A 23,182-nucleotide genomic window follows, 5' to 3' on the forward strand; every position below is an offset into this window, starting at 1 on the left:
TTTGTCGTTGTTTTTTTTATACACCGTAAGAAAATGATGGGGGTAAAATCTTGCCTCTCTGTTAACGCTGATGATAGTTGAATCTGATTTCAAAATGCTCTACTACTGAAGGAGAAAAACTATGCTTTATAATTCTGTTTGAGAATATTTCACTCGATCATAGAGGGATGTTCATATTGCTGGTAAATAAATGCTGAATGTGCTCGACACTCAAAAGCGTCAAGTTGATGCATTAAAGCTAACCGGTATTATCAGTGTTCATTTTGATTCCTAGGTTGGTATGAAACAAAAAGGACAGTTTCATTATAATAATTGGCCCTATTAAAAAAAGGGTTTGTAAATTTGTTTCCTCTATGATACACTAAACATGCGTACATTGTATCTGAAGGACACGCGCGACGTTCCCGAGTTTTAGATTATTTTCCTTAAGATTATTTCGTCTTTAATATTTACTGTCCAAATTCCAGGGTGTGTTGACAGAGTTAAAATATTTTGAATTTCCTTTGCAGTTGTATACAAAATGCAATTGAATGCTTATTATGAATTCATAGTATATATTTTCAATTGAAACTATATATATCCAAATAGAAAAATATCACATATATCATGAAAAAATGATTTTGGAATTACGTAGCCTAGTAGAAATCTTCACATTGAGGTGATGGTAAAAAAAAGTAGAAATTTATAATGGAAAATAGGTCGCTTCTGACCTTAAGGTAAATGATTCCAGAGCGTCTTTTTAGTGCTAGAGCCAAATTATGACTCGATAATTGGTTTGAAGAATATATCCCCGTACTTTACGTAGAAAGTTAAACAATCTCTTGACATTTTATGTTAAATCATGGGAAAATTAATCCCGATACCTTTATTCAATTTGACATCATTATTTATGTTAGGGAGCCTGGGGGTGATCAAGAGCCTGTTTTATTCCGTTTTTTGGATTAGGTCTATTTGAAAAAAAAAAAAAAAAAAAAAATTGACAAACCTCTTAAATTTGTTCCTTAACTCCTTTACATTTCATTGAAAATGAAAAAATTTAAAACATGATTTTTTCACCCTATCAAGCAAAGCTAGCTATTGTTATGAAGCATTATTGAAAGAATTTATATCTTAAATTTTATAAACCTGAAGGCACCTTTCATCTTGAGCTTAACCCCCCCCCCCCCCCCCCCCCCCCCCCCCCCGTCTGTTATTCCATATTCTGTTATTCCATATTCTCACATTTTCTTTTAATTACGTATGATATTTCCTTTACATCATGAACAATATCGACAAATTTTATACAAATAATTGATTCATTTTATGTTTAATTAGCTTTGAAAACGTAACCTTTGAGATGTCACAGAATCGGACTATTCTGAATATTCAGAATCGGAATAATTCTTTCCAAACGATCCAGTTTGAAATTTAACCATCGTGAATGAAAGAATATTACGGAAGAATTTCGTCGTATTATTTCCTTCTTCAAAAAATGTCGGCTGTAATATTATTTCTCCACAAATGTGATGGACCAGTCTTAATTAGATGATATATCGCGTTTTAACGACCCACAGATAGGACAGTTCGTAAAAGTGAAAGTAGAGGTCTAAAAATAGACATTTTCGTCAGGTGATTTCCCCTCGAAAAATCCATGAATTTAATATATAAAGAAAGCAGGCGACCAGTTGTGTTTTCAGTTTGAACAGTAAGATCGTAAGTATAGAATAGTTAAAATTGAACAAGTTTTTGATGCATTGTACAATGTATTTTGGACTTATGTATTTGTAATTGTCTTTGTTATGAAGATATATTTACACAGAGACATAAATAATATTTATGTCTCTGGTTTACATGATGATGAGCTGACTACAGAAACAGACAGTTTAATCATTTCACATATCACATGGGTCTGTAGTTTTATCAGTTGTACAGTTAGATTAAGAAAATATCACACCCCAGTTGAATTTGTAAAACAAGGGTTGTAATTGCATGTTTTATCAAAAGTATATATCGCATAGCCCCCTAACTCCGTCACTACCCTAACTCCGTCACTTTTGGGAAACTCCTCGCCGTTTGAAATCAAGTACGATTATGACGTCACTTTTTACATGTCAAAAATCTTTAATCAAATGTCAACAACTTGCAACGGTTAAATTTAAAAATATGTCAAAAAATAACTAGAATTAAACCTTGTTCATTTTATGCACCATTAATTGTGTGAAATCAGCTAAAACTTTTTCACGGGTGCACTAAAATATCGATATTTCTGACATGCGGGCCCATTCGATCATTTACGGTGATCAGCCATTTTTAGAGAGGTCAAGATGAAACATTTCACATGTAATACTTTTTTGAATAAGGTAATTAATACATTTTTTTTAGACCGCAATAGCCTTTATGCACTACTCTTGATGATAACGTCAAATCGCTCATGCCGATACTTTTGCCTTATACAGGGTATAGACATATCCGGTATATCGCTATTTAGAATATGCTACATTTCTAAAAATGTAATAGATAAATAATTTAATAAGTAATATATTAATTAATGATATAAAATATTTGAAATATATAAGGACATAAATCAAACGGCATCCATAAATTCTGAAAAGGCCATTGTGATTGTTGTTACATGGACCCATCTTTTATTCTGGCGATCATTTCATTTCGATGAAATTAAATACAATTTAAATTGTATGCACCATTTTTACTTATTATAACTTGGCCTAGATACAAATTGAGTTTTAACTAAATTGTTAATGTGTCTTCATTCCCTGCCATATCATAGAGCATGTGGGTGACGGAGTTAGGTTCATAAGTTATGATAGCACGTGTGATAAACGTCGTATTCAGAGGGCTTATTTGAATAAAAATAAAAATATTTTTGTTGATAATTTTATAAATTATATTGTTTCAGATTACATTTAGTGATTGCAAATGATAAAAACCACAAAAAATAATTTACAGAGAAACGCGGGAGGTTTTCTGCTTATGGTGACGGAGTTTGGGTACTCGGGGATACTGCATGATTACACCTATTAGTTTTGTAAAACAAGGGGGTGTATTATTATTGGTATTTTAGCTCTATTGTTGAAGAGCTTAAGACTCCCCTGAGTCTCTGTGCTTAATTTTTTCTCCATCACTATATGTTGATTACTGTCTTCTTGTAAAAACCATACTGGCATATAAGTTAGAACTAATTCTTGCCAATTTAAGTATACCTGCAGTACCATATCTTGTCATTGCAATAACGCATCAAAATTTAACTTGAACAATGATAGATGTTGTGGCAAGAATGCAATGTACTATAGTCTGTCCCAAGTTACTGAACTATCACATTTTGACAATTTTTAATAAAAATACACATACCTGGGAAAGAAGTTGATGAAAGCTAGGAAAAATGCACAACACATTATCTTTTTTTTTCTTGGAAAAATTCACAGGATTAAAAATATATTTCTTATGGAGATTTATAACTGGAAATGTTGACATTTTTTTCTCAATTCTGAAGTCACTAGCTTGGAATACCTTCACAATTTTTCAATTTAAATGTTATCATCCATGTACTTTAATTAATGTATATTCAGTATTGCAATGCAAAATCCACATAGACATCATATTGAAGCTGTGTATATAAACCTGATAAGCTAGATGGGGCGATTTAAAGAAGAATTCTTTTCATTCCTAATTATGAATGAACATCGTTTGAACCCTAAGGTATTTATAGATATCGAGTAATAAAAGCAAAATGTGAATCAAGCTACATTGTATCTTGGCCAGTAATTTAAAAAGAATGAGTTGCATGGATATAAATTGTTCCAAACATGACTTACATGTATATATAATACATGTACAAATATAGCTTTATAAGCATTACACATGCATATATATTATTTATACTATAGGCACCACCCATGGGTTCTCCTCATATATTCTTCTGATATAAGTATACATAATGACACAAAAATTAGATTATTTTATACAGGCACCAAAACTGAATGTTAAGAATTGTAGTGCATCAAAATTTTCAATGCATGACAGTAAAGCTCTGTCTGCTGGCTTTAATGTACCTCACTTCTTTTTAAGACACTACATCACAAGATGTTAAATTGTTTGTATCATTCAATTGATTGGTTGAATATCATCATAGCTCAGTGGTTAAAGAAATGGGCTTGTGAGCCGCGGATCACAACGTTGATTCACAGGGGCATCCTATCCGAGCTACACTCTATGACATATATTTATTTGGTGTAGTGATCGAGATGTAGTGAGCCACCTTAACAAAAATGGGAATGCCCACCAAAATATATATATATAAACATAAAGTTAGTTTCCTCTGAAACTGTCTTGTCATTATATCTCTCAGAGATTCATCATTCAGTGAACATGTGTTCCTTCCTTTTTTTCATAGTATGTGTTAAACTCTTTGTCAAGTTTTCCTATGTGCATCTTTTTCACCCTAGTTTTCATGTAATATTTCCTCATTCTTTTAAAAACACTGGGTTATCCCCCACTTTCATATTCTTTCACCAAGCATTTCTGAGTGACTCTGACCTAGAGATAGATCATGGACAACTTTTTATGTCTGGTTCTCTCTCTCTCCCTCAAATGACCCCTTGATCATCCCACCCTCTGTATCTGTACATTTGTAAATATTTCATTTTTGTTACCCCATGTACGTACGTACCATTGATATGGTTTGAGAGAAAATAAACATTATTTCTTCGTTTAACTTCTTGTGAAGATGGCTTAACACTCTCTTTATGCATGGCTTATAATTATCTTTTCCATCATTCTTCCCCACTCTTTTAATATTCTATTATTTAAAAAAAGCTTCTCTTTCTTTCAAAAAGCTTCTCTTTCTTTCAAAAAGCTTCTCTTTCTTTCTTAAAAGTGATCAACATGCATGTACATCTCTCTCTCTCTCTCTCTCTCTCTCTCTCTCTCTCTCTCTCTCTCTCTCTCTCTCTCTCTCTCTCTCTCTCTCTCTGCTTTTATTGAAATGTAAACCCTTTTAGGTACTGCTCCCTAGCCCCTACTGAAAACTTTCAGGAATTTGATAAAATTTTCAAAAAATCCTTTGGACAAAAATAGATTGTCAAAATTTTCATATTTCTGCTATCATGTTCTTGTTTACAGGTATGTATACATGTATCTACATACAAACAATCTGTTGATTGACTTTGATAAATATTTGAAATACATGTATTGTATGTTTATTCATTATATTTTGAGAAATTTAAATACCCCATGTGCAGGATGGTTTCACATTAGTATATTCAATCAAAAGGCTAAGCAACTAATACACTATACTCCCTCATTTAAATGCATGAAAGTGCAAAGTCTGTTAAAGTTAAATGTCTTTGGGTTTTTTGTTTCTTTCGTTTCAAATAAGAATAACTTAATGAAATATTATATTAACTAGTACGTATATAAACTGCCTATATTGTCTTCATGCAAGTTCATTTAAAGTATCTGATATTTATTTATAGATGGGAATTTTAAAGATCTATAAATATAAAAATTAAATCCAGGTGAAAATTTACACAGGGGTTAGTCATATATGGATGTGGAGGGAAAGGGGGTGGGGGTCAAAAGGGTTAGGTCAAGATTCTACTGGAATTTTGGAAAAGAAACTAGCCTTATAGACCCCCCTCCCACTCCCCCATGGATAATGTCCTTTGGACCCAACCCATTTCAGAAACATTTAAATTCTGGATTTGAAAGGATTGTAAATTAACTGAATGGTTGTTTGATTTATTTAGGATTTAGATTGTTCAGAATCCAGTCCCCCGAGTTGACCTGTCCCCCTCGCCTCTTTTTAGATTTCAATCTTAATGCATTATAGTTGCACAAGAAATAATTTTTGAAAGTTGATATATCTACTTTAGTTTGTTTTATATATTTATAGTGCCATGTACTGAACAGAACTTAAGTATATATATAATCTTGTTATAACTATTGCAAAATCTGTGAAAGCCTTTAAGGAAAAATTCACTGATCTAAGACAATTGCAAGAAGGAATGATGAAGTGAAAAGATTTAGGCCTTTAGGTATTATATGCAAGGTGTAAATTCTGATAGTGTATGCTTATAAATTTATACATGTAAGAAATATAATCATTATTATACATGTATAGGTATATAGTTACATGTACAGGGGCAAATATATGTATAGCACATCATCTCTATAGTCCTTTTTGTTATATCATACAGTTCGTCCATGGTCCCCCCCCCCCCCCCCCCACCACACACACACACACACGCATACACACACACACACACACACACAACAATTGTTAGATCTGCTAACAGAACTGTATAGCAGATATCTATTTTCATCACCTATTAGGAGGTTCCACACCTTTGGGAAAAGTTCCCATACAAGCCTAAATTTATATTCGTAGGGATGTGAAATTGTAGCTAGCTTGCAGCATGTGTTAGACATTTAAAATGACAGCGAGAACAAAAATCACTTTGGGAGAAAAAAAACATCTTTATTATATATTACAATTCATAAAATAAAAACCCCTGCTGTGTGTGAATGTCCTCATCTTGGGACCTGCGGGTCATACAGTAGATCGAAGCTGTATTTGGTCAGTATTGCACTACATAGAATGATACCCAATTTTGGCAACTTTAGTATATACATGTAAACAATTTCCCAGTGGTTTGAAATATCACATGTTGTGACGTGTTGTCATAAAAAGTCAAAAGTCACAGGATGTCGAGGATCAGGCACATATCTTTTTAAAACATGGAATTTAAAAAGATATAAAAAAAATTTCCTTAAATAAAAATAGAAACAGAAACTATTTATATCTTTGAGAATCCTCTTGAGTACAAAAGAATATATATACATGTACCTGAGGTAGTTTGTTCATAAAATTGATTTAATTTTTGTGTGGTAGAACATATTGCATTGGTAAGGGTTTAATTATATTGGTATAATATATGTACACTGCATGTTAAAATGTTTTTTTTTTTCTGTTCTTGATTAACATGTACATTATAATGCAAGTTACAAGTCCCCTTTGCATGCGGTTCCCTCTGGTTATAACACATGGATTAAGAGTAGAGATTTAATGGATTAAATACCATTTTAAACATAAGCCAATTTTTTTTGTCTAATTAGCAGTAGCTAAAATATTCCATTTAATGATGATCTAAATTGTTTTCAATGATATTTACAGTAATGTTGAATTAACTGTGAAGGCTTTGAGAAACAAAAATAATTGAGAAGAACAATTTCATTGGTGCAAAAGTTTGGATCAGCCAATGAAAAAAAGAGGTGTGTTAAATTCTAATAAATTAGCAAGGTCATAGTACAGTTGAACTTCAATATCTTGAACACCGATATCTCGAATACAGTGGATATGTCAAAGTGATTTTTAAGTCCCAGCCACTTATTTTTTAAGTATTTTGCCCTTGATATCTCGAATACTCGGATATCTCGAAGTTTTTAAACAGTCCCATCTAGTTCAAAATAACGAAGTTTGACTGTGGTAAATATTTATCTTAAACAGTTTAAAATGGAAAGATAGTGTACCTATCAAAGTATTTTATAATATTATTAGGGCCCCGCAAGGATTTGTGGGTGCCCTATAGTAATCACTCTGTCCGTCCGTCCTTCTGTCCGTCCGTCTGTCACTCTTCCGTCCACAAATTTCGTGTTTTTTTCTAATAACTTTTTTTATGGTTGCCCAATCAAGTTCAAATTTGGTATGGTAGTTCAGTAGGCAGAAATACATATTTTGATGCTAAGTTTGGTTCTCTATGTCTTCTGGTTTGGAGCTGGGGTGGTGGGGTAGATTCCAGTATGAATGGGCAAAGAGAGATAACTGCTGAGAATGAATGGGCAAAGATAGATAACTGCTTAGAATGTTACCATTGTATACATTGAAGGCTGTGCAATATTTGTCCTTTGGGATTAATTAACCTTCCACACTATTTTATTTTTTAATTATTTATTTTATTTTTTTCTGCCTTAATGCTGTTAATTTTAACAGGTAATCAGATAATAACCCCATTCTGTCATTTCTGGAAAAAAAAATCCTAATAAAAGGATGAGAGAGCAGAACAATTAATCCCCTGGGATTAATTATCTTGCCTGCTGCAGAAAATTTAGAGGCTTATCTCTATCTGTCATATCGAGATTAATGAACACCTTTGTCTGCACTGATGTTTGTTTTGAAGCAAATTAAACTCTCATTCCATGAGCTGCACCCTAATATTTTTACCCCTCAGTTTAAGGGATGGTATTTGATAAAGAATATATTTCATTCTAGTCCAAATACTTATATTCTGTAAAATAAAAAAAAATATAAGAATAACAATAAATTTAAAAAAAAATAATTTATTAGATATCAGTTTTTTGATTCTTTTTTTTTTCTTTTTAATGGATGTTTTGGTGTTGTTGTTTTTGGTTGCTATGTTTATATTAAAGGAAACTTAAGAATAGTACCTGAAAACGTTCCTTCTGTAAGCCCTGATTAAATTCAATAAATGGATGAGAGCAGGATAATTAATTCCCTGAGATTAATTATCTTGCCTGTTTCAGAAAATCTAAGGTCTGTCTTTATCTGTTATATGTATTACCGTACACATGTGTATGCAAGTGGTTTGTTTGAAGTTGAGGCAAAGTCTAGGTATCATTGCATTGGTATCAATTCTTTGTTTTTCTAACAAATTTTATTTCATCCCATGTTAACCTCCTTTATCCCATGGAGATGACTCATTGGATATTTTTTGGATATCCCACAGTTGTGACTTTACAACGGGATTTGCGTAGGCATAATGAAGTAAAATAATGTGCAGTTTAATAAACAGTGTAAACATTGATTGTGGTGTATAAAACATGGGATAAATAGAATCTCATATGATTTGTAGTATAATATGATTTTTATCCAACTTGTGTGTTTTATCCCCTCACTAAGGCTCAAGAAAAAAACACTTTAATTGTTGGATGAAAATCATATCCAACTACAAATCACGAGATCCTATATATTGCAGTTCTTTACATCTTATGCTGGGCATTTATTTCTCATCATTGTTAATATAAAGAGGATGGAATTCAAAGTTTTTTTCACTTCTCTATATTAATTGTCATAGCGGGGCCCTTCCTGACTGGTCAGTTTTCTAGTTTCATTTGTTCTAATACTTCGTTTAGGGTATGAGGGCAATAAACGCTGTAGTCATGGCTTAATTGATAATTATGTAAATGCAATATACATGTATTATCAATATAGGGAAATTTAATCCAGCATGTAATGTTTTTTATTTTATTTGTAGGAGTATTTTGGAATCTGAAGTGCACAGCAAGTATTATATGACTAGGTCTACAAACTTTGGTTGAAGTCATCACAGACTGCAAAATGGCAGAGGATCAGAAGGACTCTGTAAATAGAATATGATAAAATTATTTTATAATACAATATAAAGAACTATATATGATAAGAGTTAAATTTGGCCCCCATAATTCGCCATTTTTAAGTGTTTCGGGTACAATAAAATGTTAACTAATTTTTTAGAAGAGTTGATATAAAATATATTTTTCATATATTTATTTGATTTATTTGCACTTACTGGCAGTATATGACGTCAGAAGTGACGCCATTTCTATAATTCAATCAAAATCAGCCAAAAATTGACATTTTTCTTATCTATTTACGAATGGGAAATATAGAGCGCATGCTTGAACAAGGAAAATATTTTTGTCACTTATCAGTCTTGGCTAGATACATCTCTGATTAAAATATTTTATTTGTTCAAGAATGCGCTCTATGTTTTCGGAAGGAAAAACTGCTTGAAAACAAGCTGTTTTGCGCTAAAAATGCAAAAATGGCGGGAAAGGGTTGTCTTTACAATGTCATATTTCTAAATTGTGGGCACTTGAACCAAAATGAATATAATGTAAACACATCACATATATATCTGTACTAAGATAACAGAGAATGATATTAAAATGATGATGTTCATTTTAGGGGGCCATTTTAGGCCCTTATCATATATTGTCCTTTCTGTGAAATCACTTAATTTTTATAAGAATTTTATCAACACTAAGTATTATTTCACCATTTTACAAATTGATGTATTTTCATTTTTGGGAGTTGATTTTAATCAACTCTCCTATGCAGTTACTCTGACAAACCGAAATTGAAACAGTGTTTGGACATAAGCACAAATCATCACCGCTGACAAGACGTAGATCTTGAAAATAATAGATTAATTTGGTGTACTGTATGTAGTACCATAATTGTTTTTCAAAAGAAACGTATTTATAAATACCTTGAAAATAGTCAGATTTTATATAGTACGAACAATTAAATGTTTTTTGTAATTGTATGTATTCCTACGCCAAAGTTCTGTATAGTCTCGTTCAACCAGACGCTCGGCTGTCTCCGTAAATCTATGACAAGCAGAGAGTCTCTCTTGGTAGTCGGAGATTAACGGAGACAGTCGAGCGTCTGGTTGAACGAGACTAGAGTTCAATATTGCTAGGATCCAGACTTGTACAATTTTAGACACATTTCGATTACTGATACACAGTTTGATGGAATTAGGCTATCATATGGGGTTTTCTCGAAATTCTTGTCGGAAAAGTTTGACAATTCATATTGAAAAAATGTGTGTAATTAAAATACAGATTAGAAACTACTTGCCAGGCAAAATACCATATCGTTTATTTTAAAATTGATAATAATCAATAAAATCAACTCCCGACAGTACTTCAGTACTTTGATTAGCTCACCTGAGCAGAAGGCTCAAATGGGTTTTTCTGATAAGATTTGACTGTTGTCTGCCATTGTCTTTGTTGTCATTGTCAACATAGGAATAAATCGGGGAAAAATATTCTTGAAAACCATATGGCCAGAAAAATTAAAGAATAATGTTAAAGCATCCCCTGATGGGGTAGATTAATTATGTTTTGTTCAGATCGTGATCCCTGGTGATGGTGTATGGCCACAATGGAGGGTCAAATATAGGAATTTGTATGGGAAAATCTTTAAAAATCTTCTTATCAAAAACCATTTGAACAGAAAATGTGGAAGCTTCCTCATGTTGTGGGGGGGGGGGGGTCACATGTAGGAAATTGTCTTGGAATTTGTAGGAATGGGGGGTGAGATGAAACATGTACAAACATGTTCAAATCAGGATTCTGGGGGTAAAATAGGGCCACAGTGGTGAGCCAAATCTTTACATAACAGGATAGTGGAAAATCTTTAAAAATCTTTCTGAATTTTTTTTTTTCAAGAAAAGTAAAAACCTTATAATGTTATTTAAAGCATTCTTAGATAGTGTAGTATAATGTTTGTTTAAAACATAATCACTGGATGTTATTGAGCCACAATGATCTATAATTTTAACATACCTATTAGTAATATATGTACATAAACATTAAAACTCTACAACTTCTTTCCTCTGTATCTCCATGTGTAACTTGACTTCTAGCATTCAAATTTTGGTGAATCATTCAAAATGACCATCTTTTACACATATAAATATTAAAAATAAAATTTTTCATCTTAAAATCGTGTCTAGCTATTGTTGCGGAGGTGAGCAATGTGGCCTGTTGGCTTCTTGTTAGATGGTATGATGTATATGTAAATTAATTTTTTTGGTGACTATTCATCCTACAAAGCCTGGTTAAATCTATATCCTAGACACTTTTGTGTATACATTTTTAAAATATTTTGAAGTTTAATGGTGAAATCAACCATATCTAACTAAATTAATGAAATTGTTTTTTTTATATTAAATTACTGATTATTTTTTTGCAGGAGGAACCTTTGAGTGATTTATTTGGTAAATATATTAATAACATTTCATCAGATTAACATAAGTAAAATCTTATTATCCAAATAAAAGATACTTTGTACTACAAATATTTGATGACAATTGATATGGTAAAATTCATTAGAAGTACATGTGCTGGTACTGTAACAGTTATCGGCTAAACTGAGAGTTTGGGTTTATAGCACGCGACTATCCGGATTTTTATATTCAGTCGTCTGTTTTGAATAAAGAAAAGTAAGTTTGCTTGAAAACTTTCTTGAATATGATTTAACTATGAGCTTAAATGATTGCTGATTTACATCTTCGCACTTTCAGTAGTTGGGGATAAAGTGACGTAATAAGTTGAAAATAGAATATTACCTCTTTGTGATAGTAATTATATACGTTCTTTGATATAACATCAATTTATACATATAACATGTAGAAACAAAAGGAATTCATTAAATTCTGAGAAATTCATAGCGTAGTTGAACACCTGATTGCACAATATCATGTATTGAATAGTCTACATTTTTGTGTATTACGGTATGATAGCAAACGAATAATTTATGAGTTTTGTTTAATATGTATCATAACCCCTATGACCTTGATCATGAGTTTGACCCCAAAAGGAGCATAATTCAAATAACATTATGCAGAGTATCAACTGAAAATGTACAGGGATTTTACTATGTTATTATCACAAATTAAGCCAATCACTGGTACAGTAAATCATAAAACCCAACAAATTCGGGGTGTGCTAAAAAGCACAAAAACAAGATGTTTTCAGTTCTTCATAATGATATGATATGATATAACAGATGAGTATAAACAAGGAAATCACCATTTAAAGTATTATCAAGTTTTATCCAAAAATATCAAGAAATATAAGGAAATACGAAAAGAAATCCTTAGCCAGTAACTGGTACAGTACTGTCAGTATTGCTAAGTACAAGGACGAGACAATTTAAAGCTGTTTGTAAAATTTCCTTTATTGATATTGTTATCTAACCTTTCCATTCTAGATCCCACTACGTTAGAGTTAATTTTTAGTGGAATTGGTGCAAATTCAAACTCTACCATCAATGCAGAGGATTCAAAAGACTTAATAAGTGGTAATATTAATACATAAATATAAGAAATTAATGAATAGCTTGTTATAATTAAGGTATTCGATGTATAATGGCCACATTTTGTACCTTATAAATGAATGGTCTGATATTCTTAATCATGATATCATTTTTAAGGTGTTATCAAATATAAATACTCCACCAAAGGAATTTTCAAAATTTTGATTATGGTCCAACTAATGACACCTTGAATTTTGCATTGAAGTCTATGGGCAACGTATGTTTTATTAAGATATTGTAAAAAGTAACTTGGAGATTTGTTAAACTCTCTTGGTTAATACATGCATAAACTTTCTTCTTATGGAAATATGAAATAAAATGAATCATTTACCGCAGATATTTTGACAAAATCAAAATTTTCTTTTTTTTTTTTCATCAAGGGGAGATAACTCTTTTAAAAAAGTTTAAAGTGCGAAATTACCAGCTCCTTATATGTTTTCTGTCATGTGAATTTGGTTCATTTCACTTTCATAGTTATCTAGCAATACATATTTAACTAGTTTAAAATGATTCAAAATTGTTCAATATCCCTTCATTATACATTGAATACCTTAAAGCAATATTAGCTGTATTTTTTTAGAATTTTATTTTGCTGCAAAAACTTGCTTGTATGATAAGCCTGCATGTAACTTAAACTTTTATGATAAAAAAAGGTTTGAAAAAAGTTATTAATTTTTGTCAGAAGAAAGATTTCTCTTCTAAAGAATATATAGCAGGTCAATTTTTGTACAGGACAATAATTCAATTTTATTTCAATTAAAGCTTCTTAATGGTCTTTTCCACAAGAATAGGGCAAACAGAAGTTAAAAACCACGATATTTTTCGTCATTTTAGTAGAAAATAACATTTTCGTAAAAAAGACTTTCAGCATGAAAATTGCAGCTCATATTGCTTTAAGTTACTGAATCATGATCACTGCAGTTGCTATTCTCTTTCACATTTCACTAGTGACCAAGCTCTTTAAGAGTGTTGTTCTATGTACCTCATGGCCCAAATATGTATACATTTTTTGACCACATGACTTGAAATCTGTTCGAACAAAGTATACGCTGCATATAAGTTTAAATATTTTAGCTTGCAAATTCATATCAAGGGTGACTATGCTTTAACACTTGCAATTAGGTTTGAGGAAAAAGTGGATCACATTTTTCAAAGCCTGACCTAAATTGCTCTTTTTTCTTTCTCTTCCTTTCTTCTTTTTCCTTAATTTTTTGTGAAAATTAATGCCTTCTTGAAAATCTGTCCTTCTCTGAAATTTTTGTGAAAGCATATATATCAATCAAATTGTAGAACAGTTACTATGAATCCTTAAGCTTTTATGCTGCATGAGGTTTGGTACCACAAATATTAAAAAATCATTATTTATGTTAATTAATTTTAAGAGCCTTTAAGGGCCAAAATGGTATAGGAATCATTCATGAACACTGTTTTTGCAAAATGCAGACAAAGAGAAACTGCATTTGACATATAGGGACAATACCGGTAATTTCAATGCTTTTTATGATTGCATGTCTCTGTCACATTTTTTTGGGGGGTATGTATATTATTTCTGATTTCATACATTATATGTCATTAAGATGTGTTGAAAATTTTTAGGTTCTGGTTTACATGTCTCTGGGACCCCAGGTCCTGAAGTTGAACCAACCAATGGACACAGAATTCCTCAGTCCACAATGGAGGTTGTCGTCACTAACAAGATGACACGATTCCGTTATGACACGGAACTTAACAACAGAAACATTGGCAAGGAGGAGCTCGTATCCATTAGGGTAGATATTTTAAGAGACATTCAAGAAGGTGATGCATCAAATAGGATTATTATAATTTCATGTTAAATACTGAAATCTGATTGGTTTAGACGCACTTTATAATACATTCTATTACCCTCAGCCTTAGCAACACATTTGGCAATGGGTAACACTATATAAATAGTGCCTGTTTGGGAGGGTAACAGTTGAAATTGACACCCCGAGGAAACCATTGTCAACCGACGCAAAGCGGAAAATTGATTTATGCGCATGTAACAATTCGTTGTGTTGCCCGTTGCTAAGTGTGTTGCTAACGCTGAGGGTAATAGAACGGATTATCAACTGCGTTTAAACCAATCAGATTTCAGTATTTAACATGAAAGTATAATAAAACGAATTGTTACATGTGTGTAAATTATGTGCTTACGGTTCACCCTAGAATTAAAGTCATTTCTATATAAAAGCAGTAAGTTTTGTTTGAAATTGACATACAGTATAATAAAAGAAAAATAGTGCCTGTTTTGGAGGGTAACAGTTGAAATTGTCATCCCTCAAAAACCATTGTCAACCTCCGCTTTGTCAACCGACGCAAAGCGGAGGTTAACAATGTTTTTTCTCGAGTTGTCAATTTCAACTGACCCTCCCAAACAGACACTATTTTTATAATGTTGGTGACGATGGGGCCAGATTAGATTTTCTATCTTGAGTTGTTCTATTTTGTAAGAATATACATAAAGTCCTAGAGTGATGAGAAAATATACCATACTCAGTAAAAAGGAAAAACGGGCATGCATAAAAATATCATTACAAATTTTTTGTTCTTGAGAATTCAGTTTAAAGAAGACAAACAAAATCGGCAAAATCTTATATAAAAATGGACCACTGAATTATGATTTTTGAAAGAATCTTTTAAATTTTCCATGTACTTAAAAATTGATAGTGTATATAATATGTCATGTCAAGAACAAAACATATTTGAATATTTTCAATGAATCAATTTGTGATATTTTAAAAATGAAATTGATAAATACTAGCTATAATTTTGAAAGTTTTCAACTTTGTTATTTCATATTATGTTGATCCTTCTTAAACTTCTTTTTATAGTTCCTCAATATATATACAGAGGTTTTTGTGAGAATCCACGTGATAGATCCCAGCAACAAGAAGGCTCACCCATATTGTCTGATTGGTGATAAGTGTAAAAATGGACTGTATGTAGAAAAATTCATTCCAACAACAGAAAATAAGTGTACATTGTAAGTACATGAAAAATATTTTTTTAGGTTATTAAAAGCATGAATATAATGAATTCATTCAGTATAAAGAACAGGGGCTAAGTAGATCTTAGGAATATAGAGGACGTAAAGTGTTTAGGACTTTATATTTACATTTTGAAGTTCTGTGAAAAACTAGCTTTCCAAAAAATATATGTAAAAGCGAGATTTTAAAATCGCCAAGATTTGCTTCTTGCGGTTTTACGCAGGTATTTATTTCTCAGAATCTACAGAATTTTATCATGACTTATTATTTTAGTTATATCACAGACAAAAGCAAAAACCAAAGAATGTTAATTATTCCCTATTCTTTAATTGTTAAAATAAGTTTTTTGACTGGTAAAAATTTATTTATGTTTATGATATCATTTTTTCAGATCATGTAAAGCAACAATTAAAATTCCCAAGAGAGGAGAATATGAAGATGAACTTGCAAAAAGAAAGCAAGCAATGGAAAAGTATATGGGCATATACAGTGAAGATATGAAGAAAGGTAGGTTCACTGTAAAGGGCATGCAGGGGGTGGGGCCAGGGGATTGGGGATTGATCCATGAAATCACATACTTAACTATTTATCGTCCATTAAATGATATGCAGTATTGTTTCAATTTGGCAGCTGGGTATTGGAACATAAATAAAAATGTAAAGGAATGCAAGTGTGTGTCTTTATTTGTGGAAGCCTTCTACAAGGTCGGAAAACAGACGTTCATGCTGTCAGATGCCACCCATAGTTTGCTTAATGCCAGTAAGTGTTTGAATGCTTGTGTTGAATGAAGTTCATCTTGTCAGCTTCTCTTAAAACAAAAAATGTTTATATTGCTTGTTTTGAATAAAATTATTGTGTCTAGGTAATGAAAGGTCACAGGTTCAAACCCATGTGGTTAAATACATTAATATAGTGTTGTACTTATAAAAGTTATTAATAAGGGTTTTTTTCTATATGACTTGTTCAAAGGATGGAAATTCTGAGAATAGGATGTTTCAGATTTTTTATACACTGACTGTATACACTTGCTTTGAATAATCAATTCACATTATAATCTTTCAATTTTTATTATCTTACAGTATATAGACATGAAAATTTGAGTTATTTTTTCCTTTTTTATCTGCACCCCATCCTCTAAAAAACTAACACAACCAAACAGCAATTAACCAGAACATGTGCTTGCTCATTAGCATAATGATTTGATTACAGAGGAGGGAAGAAGCTTCAGCATCCACACCATTCGTCCCTTTGCTCACTCCTGTTTAGGCTCCAGAAGTCCCAACGAATACATGTTGATTGTTCTCACTGGTGACTCTTTCATTCCGAAAGGTAATTTAAGTTTTACTTACCTATACTTTCATATTAGTGGTGATACATTTTTAACCTTCTTTTGTCTCGTATTAGAAGTTAATGTACAATAGATCTATAAACGACTTGAAACTCGCAATGCAGTGGCAAAAGCCATCATGATGAGACAAGAATTTTTTAATGGATTCAAACCCCTTCAGCAGTGCTATAAAGATAAAATACTTTGAGAGATTCAAAATCAACATTATACCAAACTTTAAAATTATCAGGTAATTTTATAATTTTTTAAAATGTAGATTAGAAAACCTATCATTATATTTTTTGCAGGGATAGAAGTTCGATTTACAGATAATGAAGGCTGGAATGTGAAAGCTGAAAAGCCAAATGTGATAAAAAATGTAAGTTTCCCTTTACAGGAAAACCTATGAGATAATAGTTTGAAATAATATTTGAAGAGTTTATGAAGTACAAGATAATTCTAGCATTGGTTTAAAGTCCAAGACTGTCACTAAATTTGTACCATTAATCCTTTGTGGGTATCCAAAATAACCATGATCACAATGTTGTGATGCATGAATTGTCTTTCTTGAGATAATTAACTTTCAAGTTTTTCAGACCCCTCCTCATGTAAACCCATACAATTTTATTCATGCATTAAGATTTATTTAAAAATGCATATGAAAGTGCATTATAGTGTTATCATGAGACCCTTTTTCCCAAATTGTTCACAAGTTAAACAATATCCTGAATAGTGTGGTATATATCGATATGTACATGTATTTGTATGTTTGATTCTGGAAATTTATAGTCTGTTTATATTTTTAAGGCTATTGATGCTCGGTCTATTGTTAATTAAATTCTATTGTTTGTAAGCGTATAAATACAACCATCATCGGTCAATTGGGGGACTTTTCTTGTTGGTCTGTGGACCAAGCTCTTAATCCCCTCTCCCCTTAAAAATTCAGCATTCATTAAGGTACATTATTTATTTCACCTTTGTAAATTTTAAAGATTAAAAAACAATATTATTTATGTTCAATATTTGATTTTGCTTCATAAATACGTAAATGTACTGTGTTATCTTTCAATTGTTATTTTGTAATTCAGAGGTGAACTGAAAAGAATGAACCTAGGTTGGTGTTGGAAGACATTTCCGCCTTGTTTTATGTCATTATAATGATACTACAATAGCATACAGATCTTTTAAAGTACACAAGATGGTTTTGTTTTTATCAAAGCTTATTCTTATTGATCTTTTATAGGGCGGTGCCACTAATATATTTAGGAGAGAACATAAATAGGCATTATGCCTGCTGTTCAATCCATTTCAATGTATCTATATACTTGAATAAAATACTTCTTAAATTAATATATTTACGTGATTTAATGTTAATACTCATGGGCCTCATATCAGTATTTTTCATATCAGTATTTTTCTTGGAGATGAGTAAAATTAACAAATGTATATCATTTCAAAACAATTTTCTGGTTTAGCCCCTGTATACTTGTATAATGCTGAGTGGAGAACATCAATGTTATATTTAAAAAATTCTTACCTATTAATTTAGGTTCTGGAGGTCAAAATTCCACCATATAAAAATTCGGAAATTGAAAATCCAAAACAGATACAGGTTTATGTGAAATCAGATGGCAAAGTGGACCTGGAGGCCAAGCCTATGGACTTTATGTACACACCAGATGGTAATTAAGATATATTTGGAAAATGAAATGTATAAGATTTATTTGATGACAGATTAATATCTTAATTCTCTCAATTTGAGGAAAAAAGTTTGTTTTGTTATTCTTTTTTATATAAGCATAGAAGCCAGAAGCAAATTGAAAGTGTGTGTGTGGGGGGGGGGGGGGGGTTACTGCGGTGCATTGTGCCATTTACTTTATTTGAAAAATGTGTCATCTTTTAAAAAATGGACTAAAAATTTCTATCACAATACTGCAAAAACCTCTATGTTATCTTTACTCTCAGAGATTTGTTGAAAAAGAAACATATATACTCTCACATAATATTGGTAAATGTTACTAAAATAAAAACTTTGATCTATTTTTGATTGCAGGAAAAGTAGTTATTGAAAGTAAAAAGAGGAAGCTTCAAGACTACAGCAACATACCTGAAGACATTGTCTCTGAAGCAAGTAAGGCCTCCTACTCTCAGATGAGATGTTAAGTGTACAGCTTCAGAATGAAATATGTAAATTAATGTGTAGACTTGATCTAAGCTCTTTGTTGAACACCCATGAACAACCAGTTTAACTTATACTTACTGACCATAGGACAATTAACTGAACATTTCTTCTTCTCATGAATAATTTATGCCATATTCTGGTTGTCTACTCCTCACATTTCATAAATGCTATTGCATGCATATGAAAACAAGTGTGCTTATGTGAACTGTTTTAATATATAATAAATATGTTATCTTGTTGGTTGATTTAGAATATTGAACATTTATGAAAATGAGAAAAGTTCTATTAGTTTGCCCATGATTAATACTAGTATGTGAACATTAGACTTGGCTGAATTTTTAACAAAGAGCTAATTCATGAGAACAGGCCTGACATCTCAAAAGATTTATTTTCATTTGTAAAAGTGTTCTTAACATTTGGAATATTGCATTTGATATGAGGAAAAAAGAGTATTAAATTTCTTCATGACTTTAATAAGAATAAAATATTAAAAGATCAAGATAAAATTTGAGGTAATTTGTACCATTTCATGATGTTATAGGTGCAATCACAAAATTCAGAGTGAAGTCCCATTTGGAACAGAGAAGAAAAAAGATGAGTATGTACTATTTGTTTAGTGCATTCTGTTGGCTACCGTAATTAAGATGTTTGACAAAAACCTTATCATCAATGATTCGGATGTTTACATGTTAAGAGAAATTGATTAAATTTTTTGACAAAACGTTGTAAATTGTCAATATACATTTCACCTGGCAGGTAAACCTAGTGCCACCGCCACTGCACCACCTCCAAGTGCTGCTGCACCAATGGAAGGCAGTCTTAGTGACCCAACCATGTCATCAGCGGTATATAACACTTCTGCTGTCGATTTCCTTCAGAACAGTCCTGGAACATCTGCACCATACTTCCCTGCTGTTGTGGTGCCTTCGAATGTTTCATTCCATTCTTCAACACAACCAGGTTATATGGAAACCACTTCCAGTCAAAACTCAATGTTGCATGAGAACATGGCTTATACCAGTAACCCATCAACTAATTATCAGGTACCAGTTTCATCAGCCCATGTCGCGTTATCAGTCCCAACACCTCAAATCAACATGCCGATGCAGTCTCTAGATAACAGTATGTCAGCCAGATCCCTTCAGTCTCAGTATTCCTTGTCGACTACTATGGCAAACAGCACTGTGACTTCCCCCCAACCACCTCCCTCCCCCATGAGCAACATGGGAAAGTTTAAGACTGTCGCCATTGCTGGAACCAACCAGTGGCTTCTGATCGACCAGTTTGGAAAGCCTCTACTTGTCCTGGGAGGGCAGAATGATGAAGTATCAGCTGTACAGGATATAACTTCCATGCCTCCAAATATCACCAGTCCTTCCATGTATGACCAGTCTAATGGAATGGGCTTTCCAATGAGTGATGCGAGTGATACCTTGTCAATTAATCCGCTCTCTAATGCTTCTGATAATGACTTGGAGGTGGATGATGCTGGTGGGGATTGTGCAGATCATCCATCTTCTTCCTCAGAGGTAAAAGTCTCAGAATCATCAGATGTGATAAACAGTGAAAGCAGACTCAGCTCTTCACCAGGAAGGGAAACCCCTCAGGTGGCTTTTGATGAAGATGTAATAGACATTGGTGATGATGTGGATGTAGCGGCTACTAGCATGGAACAAATGAGCCTGGAGTTGAAAGATATCTAGAATTTTGTTTTCAGGTATCAGAAAAGTTACTGATTTCAAATAGATAAAAAGATTCACTTTTGATTTGAAAGCCAGTATTTGAGTACCTGGTAGTGCAGTCCATTAAAAAACCCAAATCACTCATTAAAGAGTGTATATAAATAGTTGAATTTGGAAGACTGCAGTGATTCTTAAACTAAAAAGATTTTCACATCTTATGAACACAGTACACTGTCAATTTGAGAAGTGAGAAACAGGCTACTTGTAACTGAAGCTAGGCAATGTGTATTAAATAAACCCTCTACACTATTATAAAGAAATAGAATGATGGGACAGTATCATTAATGCTATTGAAGCAGGTATTAGAGATGGAATTGAAACAGAACAAAACCTAAAAAAAAATTGCACTGAAAACGCCTATCCATTGTAAGTGTACATGTACATAGGATACTGAAGCAAGGAAATAAAATCACAGCTGGCATGCACAAAGAAATGGTTCGTATTGAAGGATTTTATTTGGAAGCAAATTGACACTTAATATAATATTTTCCAGGGCTTTTACTTGTGAATGTGCATGATTGTCAGTGATGAAATATAGTTGCATTAAGAGACAGTTCAAAGACAGACAATTTATTTGAGTTAATCATAATTCAAGAATAAACAATGTGCCCTGTACTTTTTTAAAGGATGAATAATTCTTTTTGAAGAGGGGTACCTAAGAAATCCATGAATATCCCCCCTCCAAAAAAAAAAAAGATGATTCCACAGTAAATTTTCATATATATTATCATTGCAATACATGTATTTTATAGCGAGCGCAGCTCGCCGGCGCGCAGCGCCGGCGCGAAGCGAGCTCTACCGGCAAGGCGTGTGTGAATAGAAAATTCGGACTATTTGCACATTCATTCAACGGATTTTTTTGGCGTCAGTAAATCGGACCAGTAATGCCTTGTTTTAATCGTCCCAGTAGTTCCCTGTAATTATGGTTTCCCATTTCACACTCTCACGAGAACAAGATAAAAGACTACGTACATGCATTGAAACAACGCCAATTTCCGGAGTTATCGTCCTTTCGAGTGACGTCACAATGGATTTCTTACACATTGATCCGACAGAATTTTTCGGAGTCAGTAAATTTAGACCCACAATGCAATTCCTCAATGTCGGCCGATCTCACTAGACTGGATACCATCTCGCGAGAATCAAAGTAAAACTTTTGAGAAACAGATAAATTGTGTAATTTCCAGAACATCATGCTTTTTAAGTAAACCAAACAGTATTTTTCGCGTAGTTTTTTCTAGTGTGTTTTCAAAGAGACAGACTACACTTGACTGACGTGAACTTTGACGTCACAATAAGGGGAAACTACTCTAAGTAGTTATTGTAAATCTGCTGAAATATAAATACCAAAATCTTCTCAAAATCTTGCAGAGCTAACGAATCGGGACATTTCTTCAGAGATAGGAAACAGCTGTAACTTGCTCTCTATGGATGAATGCTCACAATTATTTTATTCACTATATTTACGGTAATTTCCAGGAACGTTTTTTAAATGGGGCGTGGCAACATCATTCAAAAAATCTTCATAAGCAAAAAGAAAATAAAATTCTCAAAATCAGGAAAATTCTAATCGGGGTGGGGAATGGGGAGTGCGTGGTATGCCTTTAGCTCTTTAGCTGCTCAAAAGTGTCTTTATTTTCACTACTATTTACGATAATACATGCTCCCGGGGGATCCATTTTCCTTATGTGATCAACAAATTTTTTTATACGTAAATTTGATTTTTGTTTAAAATAGGGAGGGGGAATCTGTGATGAGTCAATTTTTATTTGTAAGTTTAATAAAAATGTCTGGTGCAAGAAAAGAGGAAATAAACTGCAAAGTACATTATGTTAAAATCTTTATTATTCAACAACATTTTATCTGAGATAAATTCTATATTGGCGTGCGACCAGTATATAAACAATCTGATTAAAATCAGATCTTTGATCCGTTCCGACAAATTCTGATGTCGCTACACTTTGGTTAGCGACTATCAGAATTTCGGAGCGTTACAAAGATCTGATTTTAATCAGATTGGTATATAAATAAATAAAAAAT

At 32.4% G+C, this 23,182-nt stretch overlaps 1 protein-coding gene across 3 annotated transcripts; it reads left to right on the top strand.

The window, feature by feature from the left end:
- The first annotated feature begins 1,326 nt into the window (after nt 1-1,326).
- On the top strand, nt 1,327-22,497 carry LOC128177290 (proto-oncogene c-Rel-like). Of its 3 annotated transcripts, none has more exons than XM_052843950.1 (15): nt 1,327-1,692; nt 7,172-7,269; nt 9,270-9,376; nt 11,759-11,783; nt 12,779-12,870; nt 14,497-14,652; nt 15,736-15,887; nt 16,283-16,398; nt 16,522-16,650; nt 17,101-17,220; nt 17,527-17,597; nt 18,768-18,900; nt 19,272-19,349; nt 19,942-19,998; nt 20,157-22,497. In XM_052843950.1, exons 3-15 carry the CDS (start codon nt 9,353-9,355, stop codon nt 21,101-21,103), a joined length of 2,100 nt encoding a protein of 699 aa, XP_052699910.1. In that variant the 5' UTR covers nt 1,327-1,692; nt 7,172-7,269; nt 9,270-9,352; the 3' UTR covers nt 21,104-22,497. The 3 variants fall into 3 exon arrangements, with proteins under 3 accessions (XP_052699910.1, XP_052699907.1, XP_052699909.1); XM_052843947.1 differs by having other exon boundaries at nt 1,330-1,692; nt 12,779-12,868; nt 14,480-14,652; XM_052843949.1 differs by lacking the exon at nt 7,172-7,269 and having other exon boundaries at nt 1,330-1,692; nt 12,779-12,868; nt 14,480-14,652.
- The last annotated feature ends 685 nt before the right edge of the window (nt 22,498-23,182 follow it).

This window comes from Crassostrea angulata, chromosome 3, assembly GCF_025612915.1.
Source record: "Crassostrea angulata isolate pt1a10 chromosome 3, ASM2561291v2, whole genome shotgun sequence".
In the NCBI taxonomy this organism is placed as follows: domain Eukaryota; kingdom Metazoa; phylum Mollusca; class Bivalvia; order Ostreida; family Ostreidae; genus Magallana; species Magallana angulata.